The sequence below is a fragment of the Stigmatopora nigra genome, chromosome 2, assembly GCF_051989575.1.
Source record: "Stigmatopora nigra isolate UIUO_SnigA chromosome 2, RoL_Snig_1.1, whole genome shotgun sequence".
Taxonomy (NCBI): Eukaryota; Metazoa; Chordata; class Actinopteri; order Syngnathiformes; family Syngnathidae; genus Stigmatopora; species Stigmatopora nigra.
This window is the reverse complement of record NC_135509.1, coordinates 2,099,425-2,124,629: the sequence shown is the minus strand read 5'-3', so window position 1 is coordinate 2,124,629 and position 25,205 is coordinate 2,099,425. Positions and strand designations below refer to the sequence as shown.

Sequence of the window (25,205 nt, the reverse complement as noted above, 5' to 3'; positions counted from 1 at the left end):
CGCCATTGGTAAACATAGCAGATGTCACGCACACGTTTGGTCCCAAACGATGGTCTAATTGCCACACGATTGCCACACAATCGCCGCCTTAGAAAGCTGTTCTCCGGCGTCGGCCATGTTCCAGTCCAACTTCAGCTTGGGAAACTTTTAAATGGCTTTGATAATGCATGTGGGACATCTAATAAATACTAATGACCAGAGCAGACATTAGCAGGGATAGCACCCCCTTTCCATCTTATTATTCCTGGGAGTAAGCAACAAGGTCGGCGCGGGGAAGATGGATAGTTTGTCTGCGACGTAGACAGACGATAACGGATCCCGACTGCAATCGAGATATCTTTGCGCGCTGGCAAAATCGCCGCTTGCGTGACGCTAAGTATTGAACCAAGCGGACTCACAGAATTATTGACCTTTTTATCATAGGCCAGATGAGGACACGGCTGGGCTAACGGGCCGTCGATATGTTATGCTACTATTATGGATAGTAAATTGTAACACATGGGATCGGACGCACGACGTGTATTGATATGTAATTCGGACAATCGCGGAACTAAGTTGTCATCTGGAAAAATAGTTTTTTTTTATAGATTCTATGAATAATTGCGATGTAGTAACAGTATTTTTTATGGTGTCTCTTAAATAATATTTACTATTTTGGTTTGGATAACTTTATTCATGCCGTATTTGGGATATTTTATTGTCATAGTAAGGTGAGGGTGAGAATACAGACACAGCAAAAGACATTTTTAGACAGATTAATAAGTAATACATAAGTTAATCAATAAATATATATATACAAATAAATGAGTAAATACATCTGTAAATATATATCTAAATAAGTAAATAAATATATAGATGAATATAGCTAGATAAATAAATAAATGTATAATAAATAAATATCTAAATAAATATATCTAAATAAATAGCTAAATAAATACATAGTTAAACAAAAATTGCTACATAAATATCTAGATAAATTAAAAAATACAATTATAAATAAATGAATATATAAATAAATATAGATCTAAATATCTAAATGAATACTTTTTAAAATCCCTCTCAGTACTATAATTTATTTCCCCCAGGTAACGACTGCCATTAAGGGTAAGTTGAATACTCTCCAATTATAAAATACTTTCTCCATTTCATATTTGTATTATTAGGCTAAATATTCCAACCTTGATAAAACACGCTTCCTATAAATACTTGATTTTTATTAACATTTTTCTCCAGAAATTTCCACTTCAAAAAGTACTACGTTGATAAGATGATACTATCGACTGATATGCAAACATAACAGAAGTTGAACCTGGTATAGCAAAAACTCTAATACTACAATATGATATACATACATATAATATTACGCCAGATGAGAACTTTTGCAAGCAAGCCGTTTATTGTTGTATTTTTTTATATTAGCATCTCTCAACGCTCTAAATGTTTTGTTTGTCTTCAGGGCTCGCCAGCTAAAAAAAAAAAAAAAGAAAAATTAGAAGGTCACAGCTGCCATACATAAAAGATACACCCAAAATAATGAAATAAAAATGTTCGAATTGGACGAAAATGCACGAGTTGCGTTGCCCTCTTTGCTAACCTTCCCGCTTGGGCCGCTTTGACTTTTAGGTCGGTGTCCGCCCGCCCGCCTGTATTGGTGGCTGACATTTATCCTTAAAGGGCTCAGCTGACATGAAAATGTTGTTATTGTGTTTACCGAGAAAATGTGGCGAGTCGCCACGCTATTCGCGTTTGAAGGGCAACTAACGCTGAAAGTCATTGTAGACCTTTTTGGTGGTCCAAGATGGGGTCAGCAAATAGTCCAAGTACTTCGAAATAGGATTTTTCGCAATGGTTTGGAATCTAGGTAAATCTTAACGATTATTATCATTATTTTTTACTTGCTAATATCGTGTGACAGTTAATATAGTCGTAGCTCGTCAGGTTTTTCATTAAAACAGAGTACTGCACTTGTCTTCTACCCGCTTTTAATTCAATTACATTAAGTTAGTATTTCAACGAGTGACGTTTATAACGTTGGTTGTAAAAACAACACTGACGGCGACCAATCAATCTCTGGCGCCGTTTTTGTTCTTCACTTTGACTGCTGACAGGGCACAAAAAAATATCCCATTTGTAGTTAAAATGATCAAGTAAAATCAATAGTTTTTTTTAATTAAAGAGTTGCTTAGGCTATCTCAAAATATACTTGTATCACAAAACAAGAAAAATATTCACTTTGTGTTTATCGCTATTAGCAAAATGGGATTTTTTTTGTAATATTTTTAAGTATTTGGCAGTAGTTTCCATTCATATTTTCCTTTACCAATTACTGCAACACATATTTCTTAACCTAAACATGGGCTTATAGTGTAAATATTTCCACATAATGTAATATATAAGAGCAAATATTTTTGCCATCTACTGGTAAGTTGCTTTCATTGATAGTATGTACAAAAATGAAATTCACAGTATAGCTGGTTCCTCCAAAAAACTTAAAATATACAAATATTTGGAGTAACAGTCAAGAGTAAAGTACTCAATGTTTATGAATATTATTTATCTATTTTACTGATGTTTTTTAAAGCCCATAAAAACTAGTTTGAATTAATTATTTCCATTTTTTCAGCAATTCTGACTCTTTTTAATAGACTTGCAGTTTTTTGGTATCCAGGGTGTATTCCAGCACGTTAATTTTCTCTAATTTGTGATTGGCCCTCACTCCCTTGCCCTCTAATTGGCTCCCCCCCCATCAACCAATGGTAGACCTGTTTCCCCACCCACGCTTAAAACCGATCTGACAATTAATTAATTCGACGCGCTCCCCTCTGATTAGACCACATTTTTTTTGCCTGTCGAATTTACATTTTGTGGTTTCGCAAATAATTAACCCCAGGATAATTTGCAAGTATGAAAACGCGGATGTTTTTTAATTTAGGGTCATATATGATTTAATAAATATATATAGGTCCATTTTCCGTTTTTAAAACTGTACTAGTCAGCAGTATTCCGTTTTTTTTTTTGTTCATAAGGGAACGGTGTAAAATAATGAGGGAAGCGAAATGTAAAATAGATGGAATAAAGCTATTAAATCGTTCCATCGTATGTAGAATATTGATTTATTTCTTTATTTTGCTCAAATGTGAAGGTCCAGACATTCACTCAAAACTATCGGAAAGTAAATTTTGACACATTTGCCGTTAGCTGAAAACCACACGCCAAGTAGATGTCATTATTCCGCAAATTCCCTAGTTGAAGTCCTTCTTCCAGTCCTGGAAAAAACTCGAGTGTGGGCTGAAAAGGTGTGACAGCCTTTTCCAAATAGCCGATGATGCCAAAAAAATGTCGAAAACGCCATTTTTTTCCCGTCCCTCTTGGCCAAAACGACAACGTATTGAAGGCGATAATTATACTTTTTATGTTTGTGAGGTCATCAAACTCTCACAGTTGTCAGTAGGAGAACGTGGGCGGGGCTATAATTACAATTGAAGATGTCTCTGATCCAGGTTCAGGTTTTTAAAATGCTTTTAGTTCTGTTCCTGAATCGTTAGTCATCATTTCTAGACTATACGTATTAATTTAGTCTTCGTTTTTCCCATTGAGTTTTTTTTTGTATGATAACAGGGCCCCTAAGCTAGCATTTAAGCCACGCCCCCTACGCCCCACTCCTTCGGGGGTCCCTGCCAGACTTAGTCCCCACTTGAGATAGTACTTGGAGTGCGGTCTTGACCTCTGGACCTTTAAGACCCAGGATTCTGACCCCTATGTAGTTTTTTTGTGACCCCGAAGCCACCTCATGTTGGGCCCTTGACAAATGGCTTCTTAACTTTTTATAGCAAGAAGAGGATTTCAAAATAAGACATCACGGACGACGAAAGTGAAGAGTTTTCCTGCGGGATAAATGCGGATGATTGGGGAATGGTTGGAACGCTATTGGACGATGAAATAAGGACGCCGACGGCTTTGATCCGCGCTTGTTTTTTATGCCAAAAAAACATTTGCAAGCCTTTGATTTGGGGATTTTAATGTTTTAAAATGGAGGGGAATATTTCTTGCTTTTGTTTTAGGCGATTGGAGCTAAAAAGGTGGATTAAAATGCGGATAATGTGGATTTAAATTAGGTAAAGTAACCAGATAGGGTGTAAAATAAAGTATAGTTTTTGTTTTAATTCGGTATAAAATATGTGCATTGTAGTAAATTAGTTTTGTATAAAGTAAATCTAGTTTTTATGCAGTAAATGAAAATTATTTAATTAATTTTATCTGCCAGATTGTTTTTTATGAATTAAATTAAATCATTAATCTGAAATAGTTTGTAAATAATAGAATTCTAATTTAGATGTTGAAATCCATTGAAAATACAACAAACGTAACATTTTGAAGTACTTTTAAAATGATTTTTAGAATGTACTGCTTTAAATTCCCATTGTTTTTAATTCCTTCTTCATCTTTTTTAGATATATTCACTTAAATCTAATATTAATTTGCAGTATAGGCATATTTAATAATAATGAAACCTACTAATTGGCTTTTTTGAAGTAAAAAAATGCCAACAAAAGAATTTAATTTAGCTTTAGCAGCAATTACATTTAAAACGAAATACTTCTTAACCTAAGAATTAAGAAGACATTGACTTTATAATTATAACTGAAATATGCACTAAAAATAATGTACAGGAATAAAATAATTTATTTTACAGAATAAAATCCTTATTTGTTTTAAAATTTAGGCTAAAACTCAACTGGAAAAGCAGTATAAATACTGTAATACCTTGATTTAATGTAATATTTAATGTACATCGTAAAATATGTGCCGTCTCCACACATGGAACAAAAACATAAAAGTCAAGTTGTATATTGAATTATTGATCAACTCGCGGTGGTTTGTTTTCCAGCCAATTAAGCAAGCGCCAATTTACCGTTAAATCTTTTAAAACTGCAGCATGAGAACATTGTTATTCCTTTTTTTAACTTTAACTTTCAATACACTGATAATAATCAAAATGATCAAATAAATACATGTTTTTGGGGTACTATACAGGATATTAACACCATTGAAAATATAATAGAATAAAAACAAATGTAGAAAAATGTTACAAAATATATTGATGTTCAAAATTAACTTTAAAAAACATATCTATAGTAGCTAATGGCTTTAAAATATATTATTTTGGTGTATAAGACAATAATGCAATACATAATTTAACAATAGATAGTATATTAGTTTTGCTAATACTATGACCAAAAAATATATTTATTCAACATTTCTAAAGAATACAAATGCTAAAATGTATTTCAAAATCAAGAAAATATTTCAGGTTCACAACAATTTCTCAAAACATGCTTTAAACTCTTGTTCAATTTTGTTCTACATTCGTGTCCCTTTTAATTAATTCCAAATGGAACAAAAATGTCCAACCCAAATTTTTCCCACAATATTTTCCCTTCCAACCATCGCATTTAGAAAATCCCGGCGATCTCAGAAAATGGCGTCAAGCCTCGGCCTCATCAAAACGAACCCCAAAATGGCTCCTAGTTCGGCAACCAACTTCACGTCATTTCATCCCCACCAATCCCATCTCGCCTCTCAACTTTTCTTGGCACCACCAAAGCGTTGTCATCCTCCCATTGGTCGACTTTCCCAAGAACCCCGATTGGTCGAAAACTCCTCGTTTCTAGGCCGCCCAGCAACCAATCAAAATCAAGCTACACCCATCCTGAACTCGCCCTCCCGGCGACCCAAGATCCAGAGCTATCTAAAGTCTTTGTTACACCCCTTGACATCCCTCGCCACGTATTGAGACGTAGCTATGGCGTCCCCTCGGTGCCGAAGAATGGCCTACGCCATTTTAGTTTCACGGGTCTTCCCGGGGCGAATCCTCTAGCCCTTCCAACTCGTCTTGGAAGCAACTGCCGATTAGCTCCCCAATCAGGCATTCAGGTGTGTCCGCCTGTCTCTGAGGGAGGTTGGCCTTTGTCTACTTCGTGGACCCCCGCCCCCCACCACCTCTAGGGGCTCTATTCACGGTGTAAAGGGGTGTTAGACGCCGCGGATGATTGGAGGCGAGAACCATATCATTTTTTCGCCAGAGTCCAAACTAATTCGCTCTCGTCCGAGTTGGCGGCTTGCTGTCAAGAGATGGAGAGGAATGCTTTTGTGTTTTAGGGTGGGGGATGTTGGGGAAAAATTCTTAAGAGAGATGCAGCTGTGGTATATCGGAGGAAATTTACAGAAGTTTTTGTACGTAAAAGCTTAGTCGTTTATTTCCAGACTCGAATTGCCACTCCCGATGTTTTCATTAAGGTTATTGTGTTTTTCTAGTGTGATAATTCATCCTTTAGTTATTTAATTTTACTTGTCTGTGTGGGTTAGTTGTACGTAAAACTATTACGTTGTTTTGCCTGTCGATGTAGATTTAAAATTGAGATAATATCCTAAATTAGAGACTTTTAAAAGACTTTACTGTACCTTACATTGTATAATTCCATCCTTTGGCGAGGACTAACAGGTCATACTATGTTGGACATACAGGCTGTTTACTGTATTTTCTCACATATAAGCCGTATTTGTAACTTGAAAAAATGACTGAATCAAGGGTAAGGCTTATACGCGCACAAGACTTTCTATAACTATTTCTATGACTTTTAAAATACTTTACTGTATTTAAAATGGTATAATTCCATCCGTTGGCCAGGACTAACAGATTGTACTATGTTGGACATTCACCAGTCGATGGAGATGAAAATTGTGAATCAGGGGGCGACTTATATACGAGAAATTGTCAAATTTAGCCATTTTAAAGCAATTTTAGGGTGTCTGTAAATACAGTACTTACTATACAGTCTAAAATGTCAACTTTTATGCAGAAATAAGTTCTTCTGACTGAGGAAAAACGTGGTTAAAGTTATCCAAAAAGACTCCGAACTTGTACTACGAAAGCAGTGAGTAGCGAGTACATGGCGGGGTGTCCATTTCCGCCTCACAAACTGTTTACCAAATGTTCCAAGTGTCGTATCAAGCATCGGCGCTCGCAATCGAAAGCGATAACGGCACGGGCAAAATTGTCCATAATGGTAATACGCCACTTGATGGCTGGCGTGCGTTGGCAAAGCAAAGCGGCCTTGTGGATTACAAAGCGTGGCGTAAAGTCCCTCCCCCCTCCTTCAAGCCGCCTCCCGCTGATATTTCCTCTCAGCATCCCCTCACGGCGCCTCATTAAAACGCCGGGAAAACAAGCGCCTCCGACCCGTCGCCGCAGTCGGCCCAACGAGGCGAGACGGCAGAAAATTTGCATGGTTTTGGCGACGGTTTCTCGTCCGGACATAAAGGCGGAGAGATGATTGCGTTGGGGAATAAGCGGGAAGTCAATTTTACCCTAAAGTAGGACAATCCGTTTACTGGGTGTTGAGTTTTTGTTCGTTTTATTTTATTTTTTAGAGTCTTGTTAATAGGTCACTGGACTATTTTTACGGTATTTTTCGGTTAAGTCGCACGATACACATTGAATAGGTAAATAGATACTGTATTTTCATTATTAGGGCGCACTTAAAAGTCTTAAATTTTCTACAAAATAGACAGGGTGCCTTATAATATACTGCTTTATATTAGGAAACAAAATTAAAATGTGTCATTCGTTGAGGGTGCAACTTGTGTCATGAAAATACGGTAAGTTGTATTTTTGGTAAGGTACATTTTTATTTTTTCAAAAACCAAGAAAAAGCTTAACACTTTTTTACATAACTATAGTCTAAGAAAAACATAAAGTTTGCGAAAATATAAATAAAAACAAGTCTCACTTCAGTGTTCGTTGAAAACAACGAAAACAAAGTGCGACCTATATACCGAAAACTACTATAATATAAAACTGACTATTTCCTGAAAAGTTTTTGTGATGATTAAATATTGTTGGTCATATTTTAAGTTATATAACAAGTATATTTTATGCATAAATGTGAATTATGAGGAATCTGAAGTATTTATCAGAACTGTAGTAAAATTCATGACCAAAAAATTCACTCCAATATTTCTTGATCTGTATTATGTTGATTCTGTTCAATGTAAATTTCTCAGCCAATCGTAGCAAGCTAATTCCTCCCACCCCAACATTTTTTTATCCAATTTCCCTCCTCCCAAATTTCCATTTTTTTTCACATAGGTGAAACATCTTGGCCGATGTGATCCCGAAAACCCAAAAACCACTTCTTAACCAAAAAAATGTCTACTTTCTGTTTTTTTCTTCCTTCTTCTTCTTCTCTTTCTTCCTCCCCAGAAATGTTGAAGGATCTCAACCAACAGCGTCGAGCGAAAGAATTTACAGACCTGAAAATAATAGTTGAAGGCAAAGAGTTTGAAGTCCACCAAAATGTTCTAGCTTCCTGCAGCTTGTATTTCAAGGACCTGGTCAAAAGGTTTGCCTTTTTTCCTGACAGCGTTTCATCCTCCCGTTCTCTTTTTGTAGGGCACATTTGTGTCGCTTTCCTAACTCCAATCTGAACCCCCCACCATCCCAAAAAAAAGCCAAACCCTTCCTCTTTCGTTCCGTCTTTCCATCTTTCTTGCAGGTACGTGAAGACTATTTATTTTTTCGCTTCTAGCGCAGAGCCAGCAGCCATTCCTTCCCTTCTCTTCCCCCCTTCACTCCAATGAATGTATTTGAATCTGAAGCTAAAAGGTCAACAACTGGTCATCACCTGATATCAAGCCCCTCCCATTCCACTCCACGCCATTTTTAACATTTTAATGAGCAAATGGGACAATTTTAAGGACATATTTTCCTCCATAGTTTCATAGCGGATGCTTTTTTAAACATTTTTACCAAAACAGTGTGAAGGAAATCGGCTTGTCAGGAACTGAGGATAGGAGTTTTTTCTTTAAAAAAAAAATCTGGTTTATTTGAATCAAAATCTAACCAAAATAGCCTTTGTAAAAAAGTTTTTGATTGATTTTTTGATTTTTTTTTCTTTTAGGATGAGGTACGGCTTCTAGATTTTAATTTTTGTGTCATAAACTGTGTCAGACATCAAAAAATAACTAACTAAAAATTTAGTGTGTCAAACAGGTGGGCTGGGGCCGAATCTGGTCCGCCATGTTGCATCGGGCGGTCCCCGAAAGTTATTCGTTTTAGGTTTTTAAAGTTTTAAGCTAAAATTTTAACAGGGAACTTTAGTTGACCTTAACACTTCAAATAGTTTGGACGTCTACTACTGATAGTCTTATTTAAATGATTGTACTTCATTTTCATTGGATTAATTATAAAATATAGCACTAGTATCGCTATTAAATTAACCAAAATGTCATTTCAAATGTCAAATCCAAAATCTTTACCACAAACAGAATTAGGAATTTAACATTTAACCTAACCTGCTCAATTTATTTGCAATTCCCATCCAAATGATATCAATAATACGACCTTATAAACATCCTCCAGATACAAATCACAATTTAGCTTATCTATTATAACTTTTTACCACCTATATATGCAATCATTCTATTTTCCCACATTTTTTAGCCATCCCATTTTCGTCTAATTTCTTGGAAGACGTTACCCATAAAGATCCCACGCAAACGTAAACCCCCCCAAAAAACCCATTAGCTTCTTCTTAAAGGGCCAGTGCACTAGATCATGGCCCGTAATTCCATTTCACCCATCAGCATTTCCCAATAAGCACGATCGCTCGCCATTTAATTCGTGGCATCCATCCACCCGCGTTTTCTCACCGCCACAAAAAAAAAAAAAATGGGAGCCGTTCGACTCACCCCGGGGGGAGGACGGGACTTTGCCCAATTCCCTTTTAGATTTATGCGTAACGTTCTTTGTTCTAGCCGCTAGCAGGACGAACCTTCGCACTTTTATTCAGCCAGGGGGGGTCTTTGTCACCTCTTGGATGACTTTGATATCAAAGGCAATTTTGTGCAGGCTGGCTTTTCACAAAGTGACTTTTTCATGGAGGTTATTTAAATGGAAAAACTGGATCAGGTGAAATGCTTCCAATAAGTTGAGTTTGGAAATTGAGGTTCTAAATCATTTTCCGTTAACATGGCGGATGATTGGCATATTCATCATGGAGAGACCTGCAAAAAAACATGAAGGTATACCCGAAAAAATATAGTCAGTGAGTTGGTTTGAATAGTTTTATGGTATTTTTTTTGTGAAATCTGACAAGAGATTGAGTTAGAAAAGTAATTATCGTTATTTGGGATTAAAATATCATATTTTTTAGACAATAAATTGCACTTCATTAGACTTCTTTGCATTTAAAACTTTTTTAAAGATCTCTAAAAGCCATTTTAAATAATAAATATATTCGTATAAAATGTAATTCAGTTTAAAAAGTTGCCAAATACGGTATTTTACGCTCAAGTATAAGCCTCACCTGACTATAAGTCGCACCCGAGTAAAAGCCTTACCTGAGTATAAGTCGCACTAGCCCACAATGCCATTTTTCAAACCACTTCTCCTCACAAGCCTCACAGCGAGGGGTGCTGGAGCCTATCCCAGCTAACTATGGGCACCAGTTCCATAAATAACAGTAGTATATTTTCCTAATTCCTCTAATTCAAATACTTATGATTCCTGAACCTACCCACAAACACTAATATCCTTATTCAGTTTTATCAGTCCCATTATGCCACACCCCCCACCACCACCACCATCACCCTCCATCTCTCACCCCCCCATTTTACCTTCCCTACTGCCTCCCTTTCTTTACCCCTCACCAACCCCCCCCCCAACCCCCACAGGCAGGCCTTTGTGCGGAATAAAGGTCAATAACGCTATGTGGCTTTTTGCTTTGCAGGAGGACAAAACATTTAAAAATGAAAAATACAAAGCCATGCGGAGACAATTAAATGTCTTATTTTTTATTTTATTTTTTTGGATGTCCTTCTCAACGAACTCCCCCCTCCCCTCCCCCGTCAAATGACGACTAATGTCTTTGAGTTCATACAATACAGGATATTATTGCAGGTGTGAAGGTGGTGGGCTTTTTTTTTTAATATGGGGGTTTCTGGGGTTATCTTTTATTGAAAACACAATCCCTCCCCGCTAAGGATGGCTGCTGGCTCCCCGCGGAAGGATGCTCTCACCCTTTTTTCTCCCCCTTTTTCCTCTCTTTTCTTTTCTTATTTTAATCGCACCCATCGTCTTACCATCTTGTCCTGTTGTCTGGTTTTAGTAGTGAATGTACACTGTTTTAACATGGTTTATTTTGATTATTATTCTTTTTTTGTAGATGTAGAAACGCGTTAAAGTGAAAAATCGGTGGTAGACGTCCAAGTTGTTTTGATATGAGACATTTGGGAACTGTGTTTTTGTTTTTTTTACTTGTTTTTTATGTATTCATTAATTTAATATTATTAGTGTGTTAATTTATTGATATTTTACTTATTTTTCATCCCATTTAAATGGCTTGGATGTCAATGGCACTGTAAAATAAGCAATTTTAAATCTATATTATGGTGGTATTGGAGCCATAAACAGTTATTTTATTTTTAGTAACATGTTCCTGATTTATCTTAATATTAGACATATTACAAAAATCTAATTTAAATCATTCATTCTTTTTAAATTACTAAAATTACTTAACTTCCTATTTTAACTGACTATTCAGCTAATTTATTTCAAGGTTTCCTTTGACAAGAATATAAATAAATCTAATATTTGTGAGCCTTGTGTTCAAAACAGTCAAAAAATTGGATTTTTAGCAACCAAGTCTTTAAGAATCTGCCAAAATCTTCTAAATCTTAATCCAAAATCTCATAAATTACATTTAATCCCCTTCTCATATCAGTAACATCCCAAAATATAAACTAACTTAAAGAAAAACAAACATTTATTGACTTAAACTAGCTTAAAACCCTCATTTAAACCAAATGGTCAAATTTCCCAGCTTCCTTCAACATAGCATTCCATTCATTGATTGCCAATTGGCTTTACCAGGTGCATGTACAAGGAAACAAACAATTGCACAATCTTGATGGACACAGAGAAAGGAGCACCATCCATCTTAATACGCAGCACTTTTCATATTTCCTTGGCCGCAGGGAGGGGATTCAAAGTGGTTGCGGGCGGCGTGGAGAGGTGAGGTGGGCCGGGGCGGGATGGGGGGGCTTCCATTTGTCTCGCCCTTGAGTAGATTATTGTTTCACATGGGACATTAAACATGGCTGAGGTGTTACTTAACGCCCTAATATCTCCCCCGTGGACAAATTGCCGTCATCCGAGCCGTGGCGTCTCATTCCTGCATGTAATCTTTAATTCACGGTGGTGTGTCAGAATTTGCTGGATGGGGGGCTTTTTTTCTACCGAAATATTCTGTTGTTGCCCTCTTATAACCTATTGTTTTGGTTTTTTTTTGGGTCGGTGCAGGTCGTCAGGGGAGACGCGTAATGGTGATGCGCTGAAGCTGAGCATGAGCAACATCAGCGCTGAGGTTCTGGAGCAGCTGTTGGAGTTTGTTTACACCGGCTCGCTGGTCATCGATTCGGCCAACGCCAAAACGCTTTTGGAGGCCGCCAACAAGTTTCAGTTCAACACTTTCTGCAAAGTCTGCGTCTCCTTCCTAGGTGAGTGTGTTCAAGTTAACATTGTCATCGTGCCAGTGGAATATCACTTTGTATATATGTATATGTACTATATGTACTATATGTGCATGTGTATATGTATATGTATACATGTGTGTATATGTATACATGTGTGTATATTTATACATGTGTGTATATGTATACATGTGTGTATATTTATACATGTGTGTATATGTATACATGTGTATGTGTATATAGATATGTATACATGTGTATGTGTATATAGATATGTATACATGTGTATGTGTATATAGATATGTATACATGTGTGTGTATACATGTGTGTGTATATATACATATGTATATACATGTGTATACATTTGTATACATGTGTATACATGTGTATACATTTGTATACATGTGTATACATGTGTATACATTTGTATACATGTGTATACATATGTGTATACATATGTGTATACACATGTGTATACATGTGTATACAAATGTGTATACATATGTGTATACATATGTGTATACATATGTGTATACATGTGTATACATATGTGTATACATGTGTATACATGTGTATACATATGTGTATACATATGTGTATACATATGTGTATACATGTGTATACATGTGTATACATGTGTATACATGTGTATACATGTGTATACATGTGTATACATGTGTATACATGTGTATACATGTGTATACATGTGTATACATGTGTATACATGTGTATACATGTGTATACATGTGTATACATGTGTATACATATGTGTATACACATGTGTATACACATGTGTATACACATGTGTATACACATGTGTATACACATGTGTATACATGTGTATACATGTGTATACATGTGTATACATATGTGTATACATATGTGTATGGTATACACATATGTATGGTATACACATATACATGTATATATAAAAACTCCAATCCCAATAAAATAGCAGGTCAAACTTTGTTTTCTGTAGCTGTTTATGTAAATACATAGTTTAGACGTTATTATATTGCAACTTTATTTTAATACTGCACTACGGATTTGTAAAAAAAAAAGGGATTCACCAGTTCATTTTCTTGTAATTCCTTTATTGAAATCACTAGTTCTAATATTGCGATTGCTCTAATTAAATTTGGTGAAAGACTCGCATGCAAAAGCACTTATTTCTGCGGCGTGAAGTTTTTTTGTTGTGCCTAAAAAGTAACTTTTCAAAATTTATCATCCCAAGCCAGTGTCACCTTGCGACATAAAATTCGATAGCAACGTCTATCACAAGGTTGTGCATCTCTTAAAAGTTTGTAAAAAGGGAGACCTTAACAATAAAAAAAAGAGGCCTGAAATGTCAGCATTTGCATTTTATCTCATAAGTTGTTTGGGCTACGGCGAACACCAGGGAAGCGTTTTGTCGACAAAAAGGTCAGAGGCGAGAGAGCCAAGAAAAGACAACTGCAAAAAAATGGCGCCTATTGATTTGTTTTTCTCTATTTGGGCCACACAACACACACAAAAAAAAAGAGAAAGCAAACACGGAAGCCATTTGTAGACTTCATTTTCCACGGAGACGTCAATTCATTCCGCCTCGACAAGATTCATGACATTTTAGCACATTAGAGCAAGAGGGGGCGGCGTTCAGGTGCTAGCGTTTGTCCTTGGGAGAACGGAAAGTGATAGCGTGTCAGATGTTACCGTCTTCTCGACCTACTTTTGCTTTACTCTGACGTTAATTCACAGAATATTCAGGGAAACCATCAGTACCGGATTGTCACGACTATAAGGAGCACCTAAAATCCAGTGTGCCTTATATATAGACAAAAATTAAAATGTATCATTCGTTGAGGGTGAGTCTTATAATCCAGTGCGCTTTATAGTCGGGAACAGAAACTCCAAATTCAGTTCTAAAAGTCAAACTAGTCTTAAAATAAAGTCCGAACTTTTGCTTAAAACGAACTAACTGATAATTTTCTCGATTTATTTTGATGATTTACCATTTTTTATTTTAAAAGCACAATTAGGTTTATTGATTAGGTTTTCATAAGACTTAGTTTAACAATAAAATATATGTTGACTTTCAAAACAAACCATCACAACACAACTTAAATTATTAAAAGCCGAAAGTGGAAATATTTAATTCAGTTTAAATGTTACATCACTACTTTAAAATGTTAGTAAACTGTAACCAAAATAATCTTTGTTTTGTCTTCCCCTCTCCTGACCGCCATTTAATTTCAGGCCCACCACATTTTCCGACTAGAATTCAAAATAAATAAATAAATCTCCAAGGCAATTATTTAATCAGGTCTCTTTCACGAGACCAGTTTTTTCCAGTCCGTCTTTTTGATTGCGTGTTGATTGCAAACATTAATCTTTTAAGGGTCTTTAGACGAAATCAAGCTTCCTTCGTAAAGGATCACAGGCTACTCGTAAGCTCTCCCCCTGCTGGTCATTTGAAGATGTACCTCTTTAATGTGCCCCGGCTAATCCCTAATCCAACTCCCCGCGATCGATTCCCGCTCTGTTTGTTTGTCCCGCGAGGCGTTTGGAGTTATTAGACGTGTCGAGGTAGCTCGAAAGCTGATAAGCTGCGACACAATCCCTCGACATCATCTTCGACGTCCGCCATCTTGCTATCGACCTAATCAATCTGTCTGTGTTCTGCCCCGGCGGGTCGTCAGATCTGACCTCCCCCTTCCTCGGTCAATGATTCGTCTTTCCCTCGTTTGACGTGGTGTTGTTTGTGGAACGGATTCCCTTTTTGAAAATACTAATCTTGATTTTATTTCTTCTTCTTTCTTGCAGAGAAACAACTGACGGCCGCAAACTGTCTGGGCGTCTTGGCCATGGCCGAAGCCATGACTTGCACAGAGCTACACAACATGGCCAAAGCTTTTGCACTGCAGAATTTTCCGGAGGTAAATACAAACTTGCTTGGAACACTTTGTATTATAACACTGATTTGAAACAGATTGGATTGGATTGAATAACTTTATTCATCCCGTATTCGGGAATTTTTGTTGTCACAGTAGCAAGAGGGTAAGAATACAGACACACTAAAAGACATTTTAGACATAAATAGATAGTTAATAAGTAAGTTAATAAATAAATACATGAATAAATATATAAATGTGTTGCTGAAATATACACATACATATACACATACATATACACATACATATACACATACATATACACATACATATACACATACATAAACACGCATGTACTTGCATGTACTTGCATGTACTTGCATGTACTTGCATGTACTTGCATGTACTTGCATGTACTTGCATCTACTTGCATCTACTTGCATCTACTTGCATGTACTTGCATGTACTTGTATGTACTTGTATGTACTTGCATGTACGTGCATCTACTTGCCTGTACTTGCATGTACTTGCATGTACTTGCATCTACTTGCATCTACTTGCATCTACTTGCATCTACTTGCATCTACTTGCAGGTACTTGCAGGTACTTGCATCTACTTGCATCTACTTGCATCTACTTGTATCTACTTGCATGTACTTGCATGTACTTGCATCTACTTGCATCTACTTGCATCTACTTGCATGTACTTACATATACATACACATAAAAATATATACATATATACAACATGGTCATTTATTTCAAATTAAAGAGAAGATAAACAGAACAATTCATGATTAAAGTTTTTCTTCTCAGCCTACTTGTTAATCAACCAGTCCGCCAAACAAAAATATACACAGCAACCAATAAAGTAAATAAAAACTTGGTCTTTTGCCATTCGTAATTAAACTTGATTGCAAATTGCTACTTGTGAAAAGCTAATTTTATATTCCAAGTGGAGACATTTTCAGTCAAATCTTAAATGACCTCAAGTCTGGGCTACTTGAGGTCAATTAAGTCAGCCATTTAAAGGGTACATGTTCCATTTAACCAATAAATCTGTCGATATTTTTCCCTTTTTTTCCCTCCCTCCCCGACTTGTAGTCCTCTAGCTGCTTTGTCATGCAAAATGAAAGCTCTATATACCCTTTTTTGCCGGACCAGCAGCTTTTCCGTGCAACACCGGGGTTTCATTTACTCCCTTTATGTTGTGATGGATATTTATTGGAAAATGCAGTCGGACAGAACGAGGTTTGACGGGGCCTGGAAAAAGGGAAGCGGTGGAAAAAAAATGGGTCGACGAACAATAGCACTTGCGAACAATACCAACCTGTCTTTGCAACAATAGAACCAGGACACAAATGGTCCTAAAATATGTCCACTTACGATATTTTTGACGATTAGGTGGCAACCCAGGAGGAGATTTTGAGCGTTTCCAAGGACGACCTGGTGGCTTACCTGTCCAATGACAGCCTCAACACCAAAGCCGAAGAATTGGTTTACGAAACGGTCATCAAGTGGATCAAGCAGGACTCCGGCGCCAGAGTTGAGGTAAGATAAACAAACAAACAGTCCATTTTGGTAGTGTTTTTCCCCTCTAGCCTAAAGTTTACTCAAAGCCCAAAAGCAAATAGACAGTCACCCTCCATCCATTCGTTTGTTTGTTTGTCCTCAAACCTTCGAAAGATTGCCCGAGTCAGTCCATCACAATCAAAGGTTATATCCTCAAGATGGATATCGACAACAGGAAAGAGCAGGTCAAAATCAGCATGTAGCGCCCAATCGATAAAAGCCTACAGGACAGAGAGTCCACTCGGGGAGCCCGGGGCGGAGAAGCAAAAAAGTAAATGGCGAATCCCGACTGCGTTCGCCGTTAAAACCTCAGGTCATGAGATTTTTATTGATTCTGGGGGTGATTGCAGAGCTGCTGATTTTATGCCATGTTCAAGGACGGAGGAGGCCAATATCGTGGATGAATTGCTAGACGTCCGTCATTGGAAAAGTCATCCATCCTAAGCCGTGTCTACTCGTTTAGGGGCGTTGGCTAGAGTAAGCCACACCCCCTCTTGTCGATCAGGCGTCTAAAATCAATGTTACTCTGTCGACGCTACTTATTCCTGACCTTGCTTTCACTTTATGCCTTTAATCTTGCAGTCCCTTTGCGTTTCCATCATGTGTACTTAGCGTCTTAGTAAGCTAGTAGTTTTTATCTGATCTGACGGTGTTGACGTTTTATGGAATCTATTGTCTACTGATTAGGATCATAGGATGTCATTTTAGATCTGGACTGTCAATCAAGTTGTAGTTTTTATGCTGGATGTTGTATGGTAATAGTTTTGGAAAAATTTTGTTACTTTTTGGCAGAAAGTTTGTTCTTGGTTGTATTTTTCATGTAGTTTTCTTTACAGTTCGTTTTTTTAAAGTGAATTCTAGTTGAATTGTTGGCAGTTTGTCATGAAATTGAATCGGAATATATATATTTATATACATACTATCCAGAGCCGAGTACAATACTCTTATCATTGTTGTTGGGGCTCAAACACTATTGACCAAGTGACCCCCGTTGCATGTCATGTCCATCCAAAAACCTCCAAGCCACTCAGTCCAGCAATCTCCCCCTCTAATGGACAACCAAGTTATTCCAAAGAAGTCGACTTTAGGGGGGCAAAAAAATGGGACATTTTTCCGCCTGTCTGAACAAGCCATTCCTATATTCCGGAGACGGTAGACCCGGGGTCACCTTGTGTTTGAGCCGAAGAGAAGAGGTACAGAAGATTGGAAAAAAAGAAGAAAAGAAAAAAACAACGGGAAGAAACAATCCAAGCGTATCGAGAGGCGACTTGGAATCTTGTCCTCTGACCTCCCCGGGCGGGAACGGAAAAAAAAAATGGCTCACTTTCGGATGCTTCTGTGGCACCACGTCTGGCCGGTTCCTTCATCCCGAGGCGGAAAATCACTCCTGCGGAACCTGGGACGACTTTTAATGACATGTCATTGCACTATGTCGCCCAGTGACTTTTCGGCCGTCAGCTAGTCTGTATGCGCCTGTACGCCGCAATGCCTTAGTGGGCACGCCTCCATTTTTGTTCGTATGTTTTGAGCTGCAGGCCGTATAGCAGAAAAGTGGCATATCTGAACATGGCGGGTAAATATTATGTCCTTTTCTTCCGCCACTCTGTCGTCTTACGTTTGATAGCACTGCCAAAAGAGGCGTGGACATAACTTGGTGATGGAAGAAAACATTAGTGTGTTTTCAAGTGAAATTATATGTATTTTTGGACAGGTCTTGAGACAAGAGCTTCTCTGATGTCAGTTTCTGAACATGCCTATTCTGACAAGAACATAAAAATATGCTTTAGATTTAGAAGGAAGTCACTTTTGAGAGTTGAGGATGCTTTCTACTTGTCAGAATGCTACTTGGTAAGTCAATCAAGTGAGTACTGTATTTTATGATGGCATTCATAGATGCTGGATGGGGAAGTTGATGGTCTTTTGGGCTGTGTTGATTAGCCTTTGCAGTCTTTTTGGTCGGCTTTTGTGCAACTTGAGGGACATTGACACTAAATTAGCTCTGTATATTTGTTTTTTGGGTAGAATGATAGGAAATGAGGATGTGGTTGACTTACTAATGCGATGTAATGGAATGGAAAACAATTTAAATCATGGCCTCCAAACTTTCCAAGACTAAAATCTTGTTAGTTGTGTAAGAGATGAATTAATTTATTTATTTATTGTCCAGGGTTATTGTGGATTTGCTGGTGTTCTGTTGATTAACGTGAGAGAGTAACAACATCCGTTTTCAGAAGGCGCCCAAGTGGAGTCAGAACAAAACAACTCGAGCATTTCAATCTCCTCTGAAGGACGATTGCGGGCAAGTTTTTCTTCTGCCATAAAATACAATTAACCTGGCTTAATGGCTCGTGGCAATGAAGTCTTTAGCGCCTTTGAACTCACAAGACAACGGCTAAATTAAAAGCGACTCTGCAGGTAAAATGGGGTCATTTTTGTCATCTTGGACGACGGGGAATCGGTTTTAAATACGGACTCGGGTGCCTTAAAGCACTTTTGTCCTCTGATATCATTTGTTCTGACTTTAGAAAAAAGGCTGTGGAAAATGACACAAGTTTATTAATATGAGTCATACATAAGCATAAGAAGTAATACCTTAAACTACGTTCATTTTGGTCCACGGCCCGTAAATGTCACGTTGGGCCATTGTTATTCCCGCTAATGGCTAGGCTGGCTTTTTTTCTATTTTTTTATCAGGCAAAACATGCCATTAAGTGTCCTTTTTAGCTAGGCTACAGTGGCTGGCCACTTTCCAAAGACACAATTAATCAAGCTCTTTTGTCACCTGGCCAGATAGGATCCGCTATGAAATGAAATGTCGGCGTCAGGCCTAATGGAGGTCCCATTCAGGGCTTTTGGCAAAGACTGGACTCCAGTAATTGAACTAGTATGGTAAAGATACAAAGCGGCGCCGAATGAAAGCGAGGATGAGTCTCCCGTGGTCACCAATGTTGGAAAAACGTGGCAGGAAATTTGCAGAATTAGATATTACCAAGTTTTGATCGGTGAGCTTTTAACACACTTGAATCTATTCAAAAATAAATAACCAAGAGTACCTTAGAACCATAACAAATACAAATTAAGTGAGAAAAATATATTTTTTAACAGCTTGTGTTGTTGAATGGACGGTAAGGATTTTTAGCAGAGAGTTATGACTTAACGGAAAATTGTAGTAAATACTCGTTGACTTTATGCTGTGATGAGTCGCGATATGAAATTAAAAATTGGTCAAAATATAAAGTAAAGCCACATAGAACTTGAACACAAGGACTTTTTATCCAAAAACGTTGAATTCGGAGCATAGAAATGGATTTTAAACTGTGTTTTTGCTCTTTTTTTGTCTGTTTTTTGCAAGGAAAAGGACTCTGGCTCAGTGACGTTTAGTCTATTGAATGGAGTAAAGCACCCCCTGAGGTGACAGGAGGACTTTAACAGGCAGTGAGAAGAAAAAGGCTTCTCTTGGATATTTGGTTGAAATTTGTTAGCAAAGAAACAAAGAGGGCAGTTGTTGTTTCTCAACCTGAAAGTAGGGGATTTAATCCTTAGCTAGTGACCTTTATGTGTCCCTGTGAGTGATCAGGATTGTTAAAGCACTTTGAGTCGATTTGAAGGTAGAAAAAAACATCACAGAAGTGAAATTCCATCTAGAAAATCTTTACAGATGAAATCTGTCTTTGAAAGGACCTTTTGGAAATGGCCCAAGTGGCCACTTTGGACCAAAAAAAATGCTACAATGTCTATGCGCCTTTCAGCATTGGATGAAAAAGTATGCCTATCAAATTTCTGTCATCTGAATGAAACTGGCTTTTTTTTGGGTAAAATGTTTAAATTCCGTATCTAGAGATGGCAGTGCGTCTTATAGTGTGATGCGCTTTGTATACATTGTGTGAAATTCCCTTAAGGTGCGTCTTATATATGGAATAGATTTCAAGATGGGGTATTTATTGTAGTCTGGGTATGTTTTTTAGTGCGGAAAATCTGGTATCTTCATGTTTTTTGACCAATGAGAGGTTGTTGCAGTTTATATTTAATTAGATTAGATAATTTTATTTATCCTGTACTTAAGAGAATTGACTGTCACAGTAGTGGGTGAGAATACAGACACAGAAAAGTACATTTTGGATGTAAATAAGTAGTTGTCTCTTCTAGTACGTATGTGTCGCCTGCTGTTTGGGTGCCGTCTGCTGTAGGCCAGTGAACTGTAGACCTCCACGGACATCTGTGTGGTCCCAGTGCGTGCTCAGTCCTGATGTGTTCAGCCAGATGGATGTAGGCGCTGGACCGTGGCGACTTTGTATCCGGAGCAGGTCAAATTTATGCTTGCTTACCCTGTACGGAATCTCTTGTAATGTTACCTAGTAGATGAATAGTACTCCACAACTACTGCATTCAGAATGTTCATAACTTTGCATACTTAGTTTGATTCATTTAGTAAGGGACAGTGTATTTTGGGGAAGATTTATATGTAAATATGTAAGATTGTGGCTGAGGGTTAGTTACCATCTTTAGTCCTTAGTATAGGTTGAAAATAGTTTTTTAGTTTAGTTTTATTAGATTTTTTTGTTTTCTTGTCTAGGTCTACAGTGTCTTGTGTCAGTCTTACTACTGCAACCAAGAAATTTTATCAATACAAGATGAAATCTAATCTAAGATGTCTAAACAATGACATATACTTTGTTAAAGGTATTGTTGCAATTGCAATTTTTTTGGTCTAAAAACCAGGCTTTAAAATGATTTGCTAAGATATTCAGAAACAGGAATTAATTGTTATTAACTTCCAGGTATGAAGAGAGAAGGTGCTTTGGCTAATTTAGAATTCTTTGAAGGGAACTACACAGTCACCTCTAGAGCCAGCCCTTGTTGATATAGTGGCATTTTTTGGTAGAATTTCTTGCTTGTAAGGAGCTTTTTGTTGAAAGATTTTCATCCCTGAACTTATTCATTCATATTTTCCCCTTACCCCTACATGTCCTCGTTTTGGGGCGACAACTTAGGAGACGCAAGAAGAAGTCTTCCAGCTCAACGTGTTCCTTTTCTCCCAATGAAGTCATGCTGAAATGCGCCGCACTTGTCGGCGGCGGCTCAGGGCGACACGGCACCCCCTTCCCCCGTCTGCTCTCTCGTTCCCCCTCACCCGAAAGCATCGTTCTTGGCCAAACGCTCAGTGTATTTTGCTCACGCCTGATGTGCGCACGGCGTTCTCATTGCAGTCGAACGGGTTTTGTTCGGGGGGCCTGGCTCTTCTACACGGGTTGTTTTTCATTTGTACGGAGGAGAGTCGTCTATTTTTCAATGCCAGGTAGACATCATGACCCTTTGTGGGCTATTTGTTTCAGCAATTTCAAATCGTAGGCCTTTAATGGAAATTCTTACTGGGGCAGGCCACTGTAATGTATTTGCGTTTCGAATTTCTGAAGCAATATGTGGCTGTCTCTTTCCCAGTGTAAATAAGGTTGATGTAATATGTTGCTGTGGCGACTATGGAGAGGGTAACAGAAAATATTTTTATTTAGAATTCTGTAGTTCATAGCTAGCTAATGCTATATATAGCATCAGAATGGAGTTTCTGGGTTTTTTTCTGATTGGAATTTAGGATTTTGGACTATGGAGTGGTTCGGTGGGAAGTGGTTAGCAATTGTGCTTTGCAGTTTTGAGATTGAGGTTCAAATCTGGAGATCTGTTGTGGAGTTGGTATGTTTTTTTTCCAGGTGTTATGCTTTCCTAACATTTTAAAAACATGGTAGAACAACTCTAAGTTGTGTATAGGTGTGTTGACATTTTTTGTAGTGTTTTTATTGTGTTAGGGCAGAGATTTTGGCGCATCTTTTTGATTTTTTTGTGTGGCCAGAGTGCTTATCGGAACCCATTAGCGAGGGATAGTTGCATGTTGGGAGTCACGTTGTTTGGGCATATGGTCTCCTCATCCTGAGAGAATAGAAGAAGCGGGGAAAAAAGGCTAAAAGTAGCTGCTGCACATGAGCTCGGACCTCCCGTGGAGAGCTTCCATATGTTGGGTAAAGCTAGCGCTTGCACGCTATTCGTCATTAAAAATGAGCGCAATGCAGAAAAACGGTTCGGATCTGAACACCAAAGCTTTTAAGAAGTTATTAAAATTCTATTGGAAAACGATGACTATTTTGTCTAGACAAGATGGCCTTAAAAATAGCGTCCATTGACGAACTATCCGTCCACGAAATGTCCGAGTAAGGGTTTCTTCATCTAGAAAACATGCAATTTTTCTAAGCATAGCGTCTTTCACTAACCCAATTCCCCATTTTTTTTAATTTACCGTAAACAAAGATCATCCCAACGATTTTACACCCCAGTTTTCTCATCCCGTGGCCAAAACCGTCCTCGCCGCCGAACGTAAACACACCTGCGGCAGAGCCAGATAATCATGTTATTATCGTGGCTATGCATCACACACTCGTCGCTATTCTTTGAATTTTTTTTCCAGCTGTCGTAGCACTGCACTGCCCCCTGCTGTTTGGCGTCTTGATAATTCAGAAAACTCAAAACAAGGGCAATCTCGAGAACTTTCTCTACTTCTGGCCTCCTTTTATTTTTTTTCCTAACTGTAGACTGACAGCTTGAGTATTCGTAGCGAGCGTGCATCTCATTTCCATGGCGAGCGTAGGAGGACGAGCGAAGAGCGGCGGCGTAGACGGAGAGCGAGAGGCGGAGGAACCAGTTTGATAGTAAGCTAGGAAAGAGAAGCGTGTACATGTCCCACAATGCATTGAGGAGCTGGCTTTGTTTCATTAATCATTCAAAAGCCAAAACAAACGTGCAAAAAGAAGCCCCGCTGATTCGCTATTTGCCAGTTGGCCACGTCTTTTACATTTTTTCTGGTGAAAAACACCAATAGTTAACGCTTTGTTCTGCTAAAATTCAAACTTTAAGTGTCACAATTCAGCTGTGCTAACTTTTAAATGAACGGGAAGATATTTAAAAAGGCAAAAAAAGATTATTTTATCAATTTTTTTAATAATATTTGTCCAACTTTGTCAAGATAATGATACAAATGTGGATTGATTAAATACAATTATCTATAAAACCCTCCATAGGATTCGATCAAAAACTTCAAATTGCTAATTTTTTTGCGACCAAATCTGATTATCTATAAAACCCTCACAGGATTCAATCAAAAACTACAAATAGCTATTTTTTGTGACCAAAACTTACCAGAAAAATTCCATTATTAACCGCATAACATTAAATTACCAACACATTAATATGTACCACCTCCATTTTTTTATAGACCACTATTGGTTGCAAAAATCTTTTTGGATTTTTACAGATGGTGCACTCATGTTAGTTTTATTTGACCAAAAAAATCCTCTCCCTTTTACTCCATCCCCAGAAAGTTTAGTTTAGGGAACAAGAAAAAAGCAAGTTAAATTGAGGACTGTATCGAGACAGTCACTGTCACTTTTGGAAATCCCTAGTGCTGATTGCCATGGCAACCGCCTCCTCTTCACATCATTTGATAGATTCATCTTTTTTTTTTTGCGGGGTGCTTTGTGACAGTTTAAACTTTATTTGGAGATTAGAGTAATCCCTCGCTATAGTCTGGTGTACCTTTTGTGGTCGTTGCCGAGGGTGCTGTGTCCTCAACTTACAGTTTTTGGACTTCAAGACGCCTAGAAACGGAATTACATTGTAAAAAGGACTTTATGTATTTAAAGTTAATTTAGTTCCTTATCTAAATAACCTGTTTTGATTAAAATAACTCATAAAAATGTAGAAAATAGCACTTTATGCTAGCACGTTTCAATTGAAAAGTCCCATTTTCTTCAGTTGCTAAAGAAAAGACACTTAAGAAAAACTCCCACAGGACTTACAGCCCAACCCAAGACTAAAAAAAAATAAAAATGATATATTCCACTCGCTCCATGGCGAGAATCGTATTGATTTTTCTGCTACGTGAGGTAAGCGTTGCTCGTTAATTGGTGTCCTCTTGCTAGAGTCCAAGTCTCAATACAAAGTCAGTGAGGACATCCCATCTCTGTCTTTTCATCCCCACCAGAGTAGCTTTTGTCTGGAAAAAAAGCTTTTATTCAACACTCGAGCTGCATTATTTCATACTTTATTGTTTGTCAAGGTCTGAGTTAGCATAACATACAAATAGAAGAGGTAACGCTATGGTTTTACAGCTTGCTAATGTTTCCTTTTCACAAAGACGGAACAAATTCAAGTGTTGTCGCCAATAGTTCCGCCACAGTTTGTGTTCT

At 37.7% G+C, this 25,205-nt stretch overlaps 1 protein-coding gene across 2 annotated transcripts in view; it reads left to right on the top strand.

Annotated features, from left to right (window-relative positions):
- Nucleotides 1-25,205, top strand: part of klhl29 (kelch like family member 29) — an 89,795-nt gene that overhangs the window by 45,379 nt on the left and 19,211 nt on the right. For both annotated transcript variants that reach the window (XM_077740989.1, XM_077740996.1), the window contains exons 7-10: nucleotides 8,264-8,402; nucleotides 12,362-12,558; nucleotides 15,335-15,447; nucleotides 16,807-16,953. In XM_077740989.1, the coding sequence (XP_077597115.1) occupies nucleotides 8,264-8,402; nucleotides 12,362-12,558; nucleotides 15,335-15,447; nucleotides 16,807-16,953 (596 nt within the window). The remainder of the gene's footprint in view (nucleotides 1-8,263; nucleotides 8,403-12,361; nucleotides 12,559-15,334; nucleotides 15,448-16,806; nucleotides 16,954-25,205) is intronic.